The 15,362-nt window shown below is 43.2% G+C and overlaps 1 protein-coding gene across 1 annotated transcript in view; it reads left to right on the forward strand.

Moving 5' to 3' along the window:
* cn (Kynurenine 3-monooxygenase cn) overlaps positions 1–15,362 on the forward strand; it is a 163,515-nt gene that overhangs the window by 22,222 nt on the left and 125,931 nt on the right. Inside the window, exon 5 of the mRNA XM_067146690.2 lies at positions 2,987–3,074. Within this exon, the coding sequence (XP_067002791.2) occupies positions 2,987–3,074 (88 nt within the window). The remainder of the gene's footprint in view (positions 1–2,986; positions 3,075–15,362) is intronic.

The following is a 15,362-nucleotide window of genomic DNA, read 5'->3' on the forward strand; positions in this document are numbered from 1 at the left end:
AAGGAGAAGAAAATTGAAATTCTGTAATACTCCTCCGGGTCATTGATATCTACCTGCTTTGACTGAAGAACTGTGGACAGTCCAAGGGACAGATTGAAAATGTGATTAACAATAACCATTGATACTATAAAATCAGAATGAATCGCAGCTGCGAAAGAAAATGCCATGTTTGATGTTTCAGAATCCACAAGGTTCTGAATTTCCGGAAGTGAGCGAACAATGACATCGTGCAGCTCTGGAAAAAAGGGCAATAGCATCCAAATGTTCATCCAGCGTGTCTCGTAGAATTTGAGTAATCTTTCTCGTTTAGCACATCCCGTTCTTTAATAAATACTTCTCCCTTATTTTACCAGCGCGGCCATTGAATTGTCCACTTATATTTCTGGCTCCATTACAATCCATACCTCTTAAATTCTTCTAATTTAGACCAGGAATATGCATATTTTCGATAAGAACATCGGCCAACGAAAAACCACGAGCATCATGTACGGAATAATTTAAGGAAATCTTCCCGAATGACATAAGATTGTTTCTGAATGTGCACAAAAGGAATGCAGAGAGAGAAGTGTTCAATACCTGAAACAACTGCAGCTTCATCTGCTAGAAAATTAAAATATGTAGGGCTACAGTTATTAATTTTATTGACAATATTGTTGGTAGTAATTTGTCTGCATACTTCAATAATTTCTTTTTGTGTCTTTGGACTGGGATAAGTTGGATTAGCATCACAATATGTAAGATGTCCTTTTAGCTCACTTTCGCCTGCGTCATTTTGAAAACAAAACGTGCTCTGAAATTGGCGTCATGTGAACCTTTATTTCTTTCCAAAGAAATAAGATCGGATTCTCTATGATCTTCTCTGCCAGTTTTTTAATTGGAGTATTTTTCAGGTTGTACTCTATTTCATTTTTTCTGCTTCTGGCTATTTGGTCAATAACACAACTAAGTTTGCGTCCAAAAACAGCAATAGTACATTTTTTGTGATATTCCTTATTTTCGTGTTTTCTAAACTCTTCTATGACAATGTTCCATTTCCTAATGGATTTTTAACCAGATAGCCAAGCTGAACATTACTGCCTTTCCCTGTTCCAAAACCAGATGAAAACATTACACAGTAGACCTACTTACAAAAGGTTCCTGGTTTTGCATCTGAATAGCCAAACATCGAAACTCGCTCAGCCAGCTCCATTGGAATTTTAAATTCCTCTTTCCTGTTCGGAATTTAGAGTCGTCAGCAAGATACTATATCTACTTCAAGTATTTATATTTTTGTTCGCCAGAGGAACACACAGATGAATAGAGACCTATATCATAGTGTAAAGTACAATCAAGTTCGAGAGGATCCTCTTCAGCGTGAAAGTCTCTGGTAAGATCGCAATTCTGGACGTTTGAGGTAAACTATCGTAAATGCAAAAATTATCATTTTGAGGGTTTTTTTTAATCGTAAGTGACTTGTTTTGGTCGCGTCTTCTTATGGGTACACTATTGTATGTTTCGCAGGAGTGAAGATAAGTTATGTGGTACAACGTATGTGCAAGGCGATAAACAATGGTAAGTGAACATACAACAGTTTCGCCTTACGCCGTTTTCCGCACTCCTTACCGTATTGGCTCTTCATGGTCAGAACTGTCGATTCGACCTGTCTTTAAGGTAGCAAAATACGCGCTTAAGCAGCTTCTTTCTGCTCTCCTGTTAAATTCGTGAAATGTCACTTACGATAGTTTACCTCTGACGTCCAGAATGCAGTACGATTACTTCTGGGTGATTTCCGATAGAAGAGTAGTGTATCGAAAATGTTGCAAACTTTAGGCTGGGAAGACTTGAGAGTAAGGAGACATGCTGCTCGACCAAGTGGTATGTTGCGAGCTGCCCATATAGAGATGGCATGAAATGAGCTTAGAGGTTGAGTGAAGCTTTTTAATTGAAGAATGATCATAATATGAATATACAATTGGAACCCAAGTGGACAAATATTAATTTACTGTATATGAAGAGGAATTAGAGAGTGGAGCAATTTATCAAGGTCATGGTCGTGGTGATTGTTGTTTTAAGAGGAAGCACAACATCCTCTTTTTTACATTAATCAGAGGAAAAAATTGAAGGGGTCCATCACTTCGAAAAATGAAGGTATCGGCCAAAGAAAGACAAGGGTCACGAAGGGCGTGAAAATGAAACCCTAGTTCTCGTAACCTAATATCGTCGGGGTCGGAAAAGAACAAGTGTTTACCAAGAGAGGTCGGATGAGAGCCTAGCACAAATAAGTGGAAGTAGTGCTAGGACTCAGCTAAAGGTCAGATGGTAGCCAATCCACGCCTCCAAGTTCATAGCCCCTGGGCCCCCTTTTAAGCGCCTCTTCTTCTTCTTGCTATGGGCTTACGTCGCACCGACACAGATAGGTCTTATGGTGACGATGGGACAGGAAAGGCCTAGGAGTTGGAAGGAAGCGGCCGTGGCCTTAATTAAGGTACAGCCCCAGCATTTGCCTGGTGTGAAAATGGGAAACCACGGAAAACCATTTTCAGGGCTGCTGATAGTGGGATTCGAACCTACTATCTCCCGGATGCAAGCTCACAGCCGCGCGCCTCTACGCGCACGGCCAACTCGCCCGGTTAAGCGCCTCATATGACGGGCATTGGATAACGCGTGTGTTATTCACAGGGGTTAATTCATCAAGAGATATGTCCGATAAAGTTTCAAACTTGTTCGAAATCATTTAAGGTTACGTAAACAAATCTGCACCTGACTGAGCTGACTGATTGGTTCTCTTGGCTGAATTAGAATTACACGGCAGGCATACCAAGAATAAGAAAAGAAAAGAAATAAGATTTGCAGTGTTACTATCTGTAAATAGTTAGATGTCCGTGTAGGAATAGGTAACCAGGGGTATATTCCCTATCTACGATTTGGCATTCCGAGAGACCTGTATATAGTGTAATTATACGACTGCTATGTAGAATTAGACTGTAACATATTTGTTTGCTTCCAGCGGCCGAGAGTTACCCGAACGTGAAACTACACTTCGACCACAAGCTGGTGGCAGCTGACCTCAGCAAAGGAGCCATGACCTTCCGAATGTGAGTATCAATGTACGTGACCGGGGAGTATGTGGAACATGTTGAGTGGGTCTAGGACGGTAATGATAAGGGAGTGCGTCATGATGAGAGGAAACGGCTCCGGAAGAACAGCTCTTGGCTATGTGCTGCCTATAAGTATCTAAATAACATACTGACCTCTGACGTCAATAAACATGTGACTCTCACTTAGCGTGTCATTACACTCATTGCTGCCTCCTCACGATCATCGTGAAGAAAGTTTCCCCTCTCATTGATGCCCGAGGCCACGTCCATGTTTACGTTCTGTGATCAGCTGCAGGCCTACGTTCATCTGTTCGGAAGACGTGACCGACATTTACACATGGCGCGACGGACTACGTTCCCGCTGGTGACGTACTCTCTCGATACACGGACATTTCAAAGCTCTTGCAGTCGGTTCATTGACCAAGTCTTTAGTGTCACACACCAATGAGTTTCGTATTGGAGGTGGCGGTAGTCTTTATATGTTTTACAAGTTGCTGTACGTCGCACCGACACAGATAAGTCTTATGGCGACGATGAGAGAGAAAATGGCTAGGAGTGGGAAGGAAGCGGCCGTGAGCATCATTAAGGTACAGACCAAGCATTTGCCTGGTGTGAAAATGGGAAACCACGGAAAACGATCTTCAAGGCACCCGACAGTGGGGTTCGCACGCACTATCTCCCGAACACTGCATACTGGCCGCACTCAAGTGACTGTAGTTGTCGAGCTCGGTGTGGTAGCCTTTAGTGTCACACACCAACGAGTTCCGTATTGGAGATGGCGGCAGCCTTTAGTGTCACACACCAACGAATTTCGTATTGAAGGTGGCGGTAGTCTTTGGTGTCACACATTAACGAGTTTTGTATTGGAGATGGCGGTAGCCTTTACTGTCACACACTAATGAGTTTCATATTGGGGATGGCGGTAGTCTTTAATATCACCGGTAACAAGAAAGGCCAATGAGTTTCGTATTGGAGATGGCGGTAGCCTTTACTGGCACACACTGACGAGTTTCGTATTGGAGATGGCGGTAGTCTTTAGTGTCACACACCAACGAATTTCGTATTGAAGGTGGCGGTAGTCTTTGGTGTCACATACTAACGAGTTTTGTATTGGAGATGGCGGTAGCCTTTACTGTCACACACTAATGAGTTTCATATTGGGGATGGCGGTAGTCTTTAATATCACCGGTAACACGAAAGGCCAATGAGTTTCGTATTGGAGATGGCGGTAGCCTTTACTGTCACACACTAACGAGTTTCGTATTGGAGATGGCGGTAGCCTTTACTGTCACACACTAACGAGTTTTGAATTGGAGATGGCGGTAGCTTTTACTGTCACACACTAATGAGTTTCATATTGGGGATGGCGGTAGTCTTTAATATCGCCGGTAACACGAAAGGCCAATGAGTTTCGTATTGGAGATGGCGGTAGCCTTTACTGTCGCACACTAACGAGTTTCGTATTGGAGATGGCGGTACCTTTACTGTCAGACTAACGAGTTTCGTATTGGAGATGGTGGTAGTCTTTAATATCGCCGGGAACAAGACACTCCAATGGGTTTTGTATTAGAGATGGCGGTAGCCTTTACTGTCACACACTAACGAGTTTCGTATTGGAGATGGCGGTAGCTTTAGTATCACCGGTAAAAACACAAGCCGATGAGTTTCGTATTGGAGATGGCGGTAGACTATAGTGTCACACACCAACGAGTCTCATGTTGGAGATGGTGGTAGACTTTAGTGCACCGAGCTCGATAGCTGCAGTCGCTTAACTACGGCCAGTATCCAGTATTCGGGAGGTAGTAGGTTCGAACCCCACTATCGGCAGCCCCGAAGATGATTATCCGTGGTTTCCCATTTTCACACAAAGCAAATGCTGGGGCTTACCTTAATTAAGCCCATGGCCGCTTCCTTCCACTTTCTAGGCCTTTCCTATCACATCGTCGCCAAAAGACCTATTTGTGTCGGTGCGACGTAAAACAAATAGCAAAAAAAAAGACTAGTATCACACACCAACCAGTTTCATATTGAAGTTGGCGGTAGACTTTAGTGTCACACACCAACGAGTTTCATATTGAAGATGGCGGTAGACTTTAGTGTCACACACCAATGAGTTTCATATTGAAGTTGGCGGTAGACTTTAGTGTCACACGCCAACGAGTTTCGTATTGGAAATGGCGGTAGACTTTAGTGTCACACACCAACGTGTTTCATATTGAAGTTGACGGTAGACTTTAGTGTCACACACCAACGAGTTTCGTATTGCAGATGGCGGTAGTCTTTAATATCAGCGGTAACAGGACAGACCAATGAGTTTCGTACCGGAGATGGCGGTAGACTTCAGTGTCACACACCAACGAGTTTCATATTGAAGTTGGCGGTAGACTTTAGTGTCACACACCAACGAGTTTCACATTGAAGTTGGCGGTAGACTTTATTGTCACACACCAACGAGTTTCATATTGAAGTTGGCGGTAGAATTTAGTGTCATACACTAACGATTTTTGTACTGGAGATGAGGGTAGACTTTAGTGACACGCACCAACGAGTTTTGTATTGGAGATGGCGGTAGACTTTGGTGTCACACACCAACGAGTTTCGTATTGGAGATGGCCGTAGTCTTTAGTGTCACACACTAACGAGTTTTGTATTGGAGATGACGGTAGACTTTAGTGTCACACACTAACGTGTTTCATATTGGAGATGGCGGTAGACTCTAGTGTCACACACCAACGAGTATCGTGTTGGAGATGACGGTAGCCTTTAGTATCACCGGTGACAAGTCACGCCAATGAGTTTCGTATTGGAGATAGCGGTAGACTATAGTGTCACACACCAACGAGTTTCATATTGGTGATGGCGGTAGCTTTTAGTATCACACACCGACGAGTTTCATATTGGAGATGGACGTATTCTTTAGTGTCACACACAAACGAGTTTCATATTGGAGAATTCCGTAACCTTTAGTGTCACGCACCACTGAGTTTCATATTGGAGATAGCGGTAGCCTTTAGTGTCACACACCAACGAGTTTTGTATTGGAGATGACGGTAGTCCTTAGCGTCACACACCAACGAGTTTCATATTGGAGATGGCGGCAGCCTTTAGTGTCACACACCAACGAATTTCGTATTGAAGGTTGCGGTACTCTTTGGTGTCACACACTAACGAGTTTTGTATTCGAGATGGCGGTAGCCTTTACTGTCACAGACTAACGAGTTTCGTATTGGAGATGGCGGTAGCCTTTACTGTCACAGACTAACGAGTTTCGTATTGGAGATGGTGGTAGCCTTTACTGTCACACACTAACGAGTTTCGTATTGGAGATGGCGGTAGCCTTTAGTATCACCGGTAAAAAGACACACCAATGAGTTTCGTATTGGAGATGGCGGTAGCCTTTAGTATCACCGGTGACAAGTCACGCCAATGAGTTCTGTAAAGAAGATAGCGGTAGCTTTAGTATAACCGGTAATAACACACGCCGATGAGTTTCGTATTGGAGATGGCGGTAGACTATAGTGTCACACACCAACGAGTTTCATATTGGAGATGGCCGTAGACTTTAGTGTCACACACCAACGAGTTTCGTATTGGAGATGGCGGTAGACTTTAGTGTCACACACTAACGAGTTTCAGATTGAAGTTGGCGGTAGACTTTAGTGTCATACACTAACGAGTTTCGTATTGGAGATGGCGGTAGTCTTTAATATCAGCGGTAACAGGACAGACCAATGAGTTTCTTACCGGAGATGGCGGTAGACTTCAGTGTCACACACCAACGAGTTTCATATTGAAGTTGGCGGCAGACTTTAGTGTCACACACCAACGAGTTTCATATTGAAGTTGGCGGTAGACTTTATTGTCACACACCAACGAGTTTCATATTGAAGTTGGCCGTAGTCTTTAGTGTCACACACCAAGGAGTTCCGTATTGGAGATGGCGGTAGTCTTTAGTGTCACACACCGAGTTTCATATTTGAAATGGCGGTGGCGATTAGTATCACACACCAACGAGTTTCATATTGGAGATGGCCGTAGACTTTAGTGTCACACACCAACGAGTTTCATATTTGAGATGGCGGTAGTCTTTAGTGTCTCTCACCAACGGGTTTCATATTGGAGATATCCGTAGTCTTTAGTGTCACACACCGACGAGTTTCATATTGGAGATGACCGTAGGCTTTAGTGTCACACACCACTGAGTTTCATATTGGAGATGACGGTAGACTTTAGTGTCGCACACCGACGAGTTTCATATTGGAGATGACCGTAGACTTTAGTGTCGCACACCGACGAGTTTCATATTGGAGATGACCGTAGACTTTAGTGTCGCACACCGACGAGTTTCGTATTGGAGATGGCCGTAGTCTTTAGTGTCACACAATATCGAGTTTTGTATTGGATATGGCGGTAGGCTTTAGTGTCACACACCACTGAGTTTCATATTGGAGATGGCCGTAGTCTTTAGTGTCGCACACCGACGAGTTTCATATTGGAGATGACCGTAGGCTTTAGTGTCACACACCACTGAGTTTCATATTGGAGATGACCGTAGACTTTAGTGTCGCACACCACTGAGTTTCATATTGGAGATGACCGTAGACTTTAGTGTCGCACATCACTGAGTTTCATATTGGAGATGACCGTAGACTTTAGTGTCGCACACCACTGAGTTTCATATTGGAGATGACCGTAGACTTTAGTGTCGCACACCAACGAGTTTCATATTGGAGATGACCGTAGTCTTTAGTGTCACACACCAATGATTTTCATATTATTCTTTTTGCTAGGGGCTTTATGTCGCACCGACACAGATAGGTTTTATGGCGGGGATAGAATAGGAAAGGCCTAGGAGTTGGAAGGAAGCAGCCGTGGCCTTAATTAAGGTACAGCCCAAGCATTTGCCTCGCTTGAAAATGGGAAACCAAGGAAAACCCTCTTCAGGGCTGCCGGCAATTGGGATTCGAACCCACTGTCGCCCGGATGCAAGTTCACATCCGCGCGCCTCTAACCGCACGGCCAAATCGCCGGTAGTTTCATACTGGAGATGGCCGTAGCCTTTAGTATCACCGGTAACGAGACACGCCAATGAGTTTCGTATTGGAGATGGCGGTAGCCTTTAGTGACATACTTTAACGAGTTTCATATATCGAGATGGTGGTAGCCTTTAGTATCACCGAAATCAAGACACACCAATTAATTTCGTATTGGAGCGTGGTGGTGGTGGTGATTATTGTTTTAAGAGGAAGTACAACTGGGCAACAATCCTCTATATAACACTAATCAGAGAGAAAAATTTGAGGGGTCCGACACTTCGAAAAATGATGATATTTGCCAAAGGAAGACAAGGGCCACGAAGGGCGTGAAAATGAAAGATTCTCTAGCCCTCGCAAACCTAATAGCGTCGGGGTCGGAAAAGAACAAGAGTTGACCAAGAGAGGTCGGATAGGATAGATCAAATTGAGGAGCCTGGCACAAGTAAGTGGAAGCAATGCCAGGACTCAGCTAAGGGCCCCGTGGTCGCCATCCCACGCTCCAAAGTTCAGAGCCTTTGGAGCCCATTTTAGTCGCCTCTTACGACAGGCAGGGGATTCCGTGGGTGTTATTCTACCGCCCCCACCCACAGGGGAATCGTATTGGAGATGGCGGTAGCCTTTAGTGACACACTTCAAAGAGTTTCATATTGTAGATGGTGGTAGCCTTTAGTATCACCGGTAACAAGACACACCAATGAGTTTCGTATTGGAGTTGGCGGTAGACTTAAGTGTCACACACCAATGAGTTTCATATTGGAGATGGCCATATTCGTTAGTGTCACCGGTAATAACACACGCCAGTGAGATTCGTCTTGGAGAGGGCGGCTGCACGCAAGGAAATATTAAACATGGTCTATCTGGTATTACAGTCGTCAATTTTTTCGACACTATTGTAACCATGGCAACCAGTGTTTGTCTATGTATACTAGATTAGTCGCGTCATTTTCTCGCTTTCTTCCAGTAACTAAGAACTTGAGAAAATCTCGTACAGTACGAGTGAATGCCGTTCTACCGAGCTCGATAGCTGCAGTCGCTTAAGTGCGGCTAGTATCCAGTATTCGGGAGATAGTGGGTTCGAACCCCACTGTCGGCAGTCCTGAAGATGTTTTTCCGTGTTTTCCCATTTTCACACCAGGCAAATGCTGGGGCTGTACCTTAATTAAGGCCACGGACGCTTCCTTCCCACTCCTAGGCCCTTTCTGTCCCATCATCGCCTCATCGCCATACGACCTATCTGTGTCGCTGTTACGTAAAGCAACTTGCAAAAAAAAAAAAAAAAAAAAAAAAAAAAAAGCCCGTTCTGCTCCTCAGTCCAGAATTAAAATTCTTTAACTGGTCGGAAAACGAACCCAGGGCCTTGGAATAAGAGACAGACAGGCTATCTCTACGACACTGGTCTTGCTAATAATAATAACGATCATCATCATCGTGTCCTAAAGGCTTCGCCTTGTCGCTGCAACCATCGATCTCTTCTCTATGCAGTTCGTTTCATATGCGTAACCTTGGCACCCCGTGATCTCCGCTACTTCTTCTATGATTTTTCTGCGTGGTTTTCCTCCGATTTACTTACCCAGTACTTTGCCTTCGTATATTCTGTAGGAAATTGTTGTGCCGGAGATGATAACCAAATGATGTTATCCTCTTTTTCACTGTTGTCAGAAGAAGCCTCGAAGTGTTCGTTTCTTTAAGTACTTCATCATTGGTTTACCTAACGGTTCTAGGGATAACTACATTTCCATAACTACATTTCCACCGACTGTAGCTATTCCCGTTCCTCCTTCAAGAGAGTCCAGCTTTCACAGCCGTGGACTAGCACACTCCAAATGAATGTATAAATGAACTGAACTTTTTCTTTTGTTCAATGCTCATTCACTAAGATGTGGTGGGGGTGATTTTTGTTTCAAGAGGAAGTACAACCAGGGACTTCAGGTAGGCTACTCTCATTCACTATGAACTTTTTCCGGTCTGTAAAGGTCTTTTTACATAACGCCATTCTAATTTTTTTTTTGTGCAGTGCATCTGTTGACATCCGTTATAACTTATCCTTGGTAGAGAACTAATGCACTTGCTGTATTGTGATTTTTTCCAATTTTGAGATGCGTTCTTCTTGCCTTTTCTTTTGATTTGGTTACAACCATAACATTATTCTTTTCACGATAATATTCAGTTGAAGATTATTTAAGATGGTTGTTATTTTATTCGGCATAATCTGCATAAGCTTGTTTTTTTGGCCATCAGCCAAAAATACAATATCATCAGCAAATCTATCACAATGCATAGTTGCTCTATTTAGTTTCATTCCAGATATATCTGGTATTACAGTCATGGCAACGACAATGTTTAGATTAAAAAGAAATAGTGTTGAGGAACAGTCCTGCAGCATAATAATAATAATAATAATAATAATAATAATACTTGTACAATGTCTAGATAATCTTTCATTTTGTCACGATTGAAGAGCCGTACCAATTTTTTGTGGAAACATTAAATTTTCTTTCGATTTACCGGAACTCTTTTTCTCCCCTGAGAGTGCACGTCGTAAAAGAAGCTACTAAGAGGGGAACATCAAAGAATTTAACTCATTCTCTCGTCTTGTAAGACATGCACTACGTAGCGGAGAAAATGCACAAGTGCGAGGTTAAGTGCTAGCCAGCGTCCACTCCCTAGATTTATCACGAACTTAGCTTTCTGAATATTTGATTAAAGGCCGCACTCCTTGATGTAGTTCAGAAGGAAGTGAAGGTCTTTTAGATCGTCAGCAAATATTACGATATCATGGTGTTTACTTCCTTCCTGCTGATCGTCGTATCTTTATCAACTTCATCAAGGGCAATTCAAAAAATGGCTTCAGAGTAGATGGGTATGGAAAGAGGCCACAACGTTTTCTAGTAACTTTTAATATGAACATCCTCTTGTTGATCTATGAAGCCGGGACCGATGACCTAGATGTTAGGCCCCTTTAAACAACAAGCATAATCATCTATGAAGCCCAATATGCTGTACAAGGATATTATGCTCAAAGATGTCAACATCTATTTCATGTTCGTCTCGTGCATAGCGTATATTCAGTTCAATTTCAGCCAGACGAAGCACAATCAGATCAATGATCTACGACATAATGTCTTGTATAGGACGATACGTTTCACTGAAGGAAGTGTCCGGCTCCATGGCTAAATGGTTAGTGTGCTAGCCTTTGGTCACAGGGTTCTCGAGTTCGATTCCCAGCCGCGTCAGAGATTTTGACCTTAAATTGTTAATTCCCTTGAATCGGGGACTGGGTGTTTGTGCTGTCCCCAACATCCCTGCAACTCACACATCACACATAACACTATCCTCCACCACAATAACACGCAGTTACCTACACATGGCAGATGCCACCCATCCTCATCGGAGGGTCTGCCTTACGAGGGCTGCACCCGGCTAGAAATAGCCACACGAAATTATTATTATTACCGAAGGAAGTATCACGGTGTTGTGTAACACACTGGGTCAAGAGCGCTCTCTTATGTGCCAATGACGTCACTGACCAAACACCATTTAAAATTTTGTTGACGAGGTCAGGACCAGAGATTGTCTAGTTAGTAGGTCATGGAAAAATTGTTCACGGAAGTGATAACAACCACCGTAACGTCGATGTAAAGCTCATCTTATGTCATACGTAGGGCCTTGCTTGTCTTATCTGTCCGTGAGCGACTTTAAGTATCACTGTGTGTTATTCCTGGGATTTGCTTAAGCTACATTATTTTATAATAATATCTGTCACTAACATTGTAAAGAGAGATAGTATGTGAATTTTTGGCTGAAGGCCTATACATAGGACACAATCTGCAGTAGGCTGTCTGGCTCGCTGTGCTCCGAAAACACGCCTGATCATGGCTCCTTCATTTTCTAAGTTTAAAAAAAATAGGAATTGCATTGATTTTGTTGTCACTTGAGTCGATACGAAAGAGAAAATATTCGGCTAAAAGAGGAAAGAATTTATTCATACACATATTACTAAAACCATTCGACCGGGCGAGTTGGCCGTGCGCGTAGAGGCGCGCGGCTGTGAGCTTGCATCCGGGAGATAGTAGGTTCGAGTCCCACTATCGGCAGCCCTGAAGATGGTTTTCCGTGGTTTCCCATTTTCACACCAGGAAAATGCTGGGGCTGTACCTTAATTAAGGCGACGGTCGCTTCCTTCCAACTCCTAGGCCTTTCCTATCCCATCGTCGCCATAAGACCTACCTGTGTCGGTGCGACGTAAAGCCCCTAGCAAAAAAAAAAACTTTCGATTTTAGAAACTTCCTAGGAATGGGTATCGACACTTTCAATGCACTTCTCGGTATGGTGGCACCATTAATAAAGAAACAAGACATTGTAATGAGGGAAAGTGTGAGTGCTGAAGAGCGATTAATCGTGACTTCAAGATTTCTAGCAACCGGAGAGAGTTACGAAGATTTGCATTTTCGTGCGGACGTGCCACTACGTATTTTCCATGCTCATTTGTTAAAAATAGAGGTGGTGCGTCATAAGCGACCAGTTTGTATTTATCTAGTAACATTTCTAACACTTGATTGTGCATATCTCTATTGATGAAATTTGAACTTGAAATATCCCTTAGACAGGGCATATCTTTGTATACCGGTAGTTCTAAAATCTCCTTCCAAACCTCTTTTTCATTTTCCGACATCATCGATTATAATTGAACTAATCTACTCACTGCACTCAATAAGCCCCGAATTGTGCAACCGCCCTACACACGACCCAACTTGCTGTGTCGCGATAGTGAGTTGGCAGATTGAGTGGACGCCCCGAACAACCACCCTTCGTAAGTTATGTCGGTCCGACCGGTCCCGACAAGCTTACACACCACCCGATCTGCATGGACCCTGCAGATCAGATAGTTCTGTATGAGTTGCGCCGAGTAAAAGTTGCGCCGAGTAAAATTTCCGTCGTGGAGATTCCCCGCCGTGAGTAGAAGTGGTTTGGCAGCTCTTTTAAGCATCTGCTACCTGCGCTGCACCGCAGGGGATTATTTCCAAGTTCAAGGAATGTCTGTGAATATCTGTAGTACTGAGATTTTGAAATTAATATATAAAAATATTATTTACTCTATATTTTTTTTGCTAGTTGTTTTACGTCGCACCGACACAGATAGGTCTTACGGCAACGATGGGACAGGAAAGGTTAGGTGTGGGAAGGAAGCGGCCGTAGCCTTAAGTAAGGTACAGCATTTGCCTGGTGTGAACATGGGAAACCACGGAAAACCATTTTCAGGGCTGCCGACAGTGGGGTTCGAACCTACTATCTCCCGAATACTGGATACTGGCCGCACTTAAGCGACTGCAGCTATCGAGCTCGGTATTCACTCTATCAATGTTGGTTTCTTGCACATTTAGAAAACCTGCATCGTATTTATATCAGTGGGTGAAATGTGTATAACTACGTAGTTTGACTTAATTTACAAACCAAGTGTGGAAACATGGAATCAGTCTTTCAGTCTTATGAAGAATATCCACAGCCTGTTTGTAGCTACCTGACAGGGCCAGGAATAGAATGAATGAAGAATGAAATACCGCTAAAGGAAGAAAACGCTGCCGAATATGAGATCTGACGTGCTTTTGCGGACAAAGATTAATGGATGGCAAATGAAATGTAGCAAATTTGATGAATAAAGAATGACCAGTGAAAACAGAAAAACAACTGTCTCACCCTACGTTTCTCCGATATGCACCCCTTATGAAGTGATAGGGCTCAAGAATGAACCATAGCTACGGCCAAAGAAAGGAAATTGTGTGCTCTGGCGAGGCCTGTCGCATTCCCCTGGGTATAACAGATTAATAAATGACAAATTAAATTGTTTCAAACAGTGATGCTGATATAAATATGAAGAAATCAGAAATAATATTTTGAACGCCAGTTTTGTATGTTTCTGCCCTTTTGTTAGGTAAAACATACAATAAAATGTTGGGAATGTTGAAGGAGAGAATTCCCGACCGGAAACCCGAAAGGGTGATCATTGATATGAGTCTGCCAGCATTTGTGCTTTGAAAGAGTCATTTCCATTAGCTGAAATACAAGGATGTTTCTTTCATTTTCTCCAGTGTATTTGGAGAAAGGTACAGGAAATCGGACTGACAACACTCTACAAAGAATGTCAAGAAGTGCGGCTGACAATTCGGAAGTGCGGGGCTCTTGCCTTCTTGAAGCCTGAAGATATCCACGAAGAAGCGCCACAGAATCCTAAACTTGTCCAGTTTTTGGACTATTTTTTTGGAAGAATGGTTTGAAAATCATAATGTACCACAAGCAATCTGGAACTGCCACGGAAGACGCCACAGAACAACAAATGCTGTCGAAGGGTGGCACCACAAAATTAATTAGTATTCTAGGGAGACCGCACCGACGAGTTAAAGATCTCATTTTGTGTCTCAAATCCGAAGCAGAAAGCTCGAATTTTAAGATTGCCAGGAATGAACTTCATCTTGAGGGAAAAAGAAGTTACGTGCAATTATACCAAAGGATCTTGAGAGCAACGGAGGTCTATTTGGAAAGCGGTAATGTAATCATTCTGAAACACGAAACTTCCCTGTGGAATTCCCAAACAAGACCTCTAGTTCCTAGAATGATTAATGACCACGGCGCAAGTTTTACTGAATTAAACACGGTACAACTCTTACTCGGCGCAACTCATACGATACCGATCAGATTGGGTCGTGTGTACAGGCTTTGATGCAGCAAATAGGATGTGTCAGGACCTGCTAGGCGATAGTGATATAAAGGGAGATTCAGATAGGTGGTGGTGATCGTTGTTTTAATAGGAAGTACAACTGGACAGCCATCAAGGAGAAATAACGAAGAATGGGTACACCCCAAAGTTTCTGTTAGGTTTGTAAATGGGCCTATGGTGTGGATAGAATTAGTAATTGGTGGAATTAGGATGGGAATCGTCTGAAAGTGGGCGTAGGACGAGTAATGTGTCAGTCACTGACAACAGCAAAGATAGCGTACCTTTGAGGGAGGGGGTGGGGGTGGTAAGGGAGAGTAGGATATTTTCGGCGTGGCTTCCAAAACATAATCTATAGTAACAAATAAAAATAACTGTGGAAGAGGAGGGTAATTTTGGAGCGTGGATTGGCAACCATGCTTCCCCAACCTGAGTCAGATATTGCTTCTACTTACTTGTGTCAGTCTCCATTTTATCTTACCTATTCAACCACCCTTGATCAGCTCTTGGTTTCTTCTGACACAGTTTTTTTACCCCTTC

Source organism: Anabrus simplex, chromosome 1 (assembly GCF_040414725.1).
Source record: "Anabrus simplex isolate iqAnaSimp1 chromosome 1, ASM4041472v1, whole genome shotgun sequence".
Classification (NCBI taxonomy): Eukaryota; Metazoa; Arthropoda; class Insecta; order Orthoptera; family Tettigoniidae; genus Anabrus; species Anabrus simplex.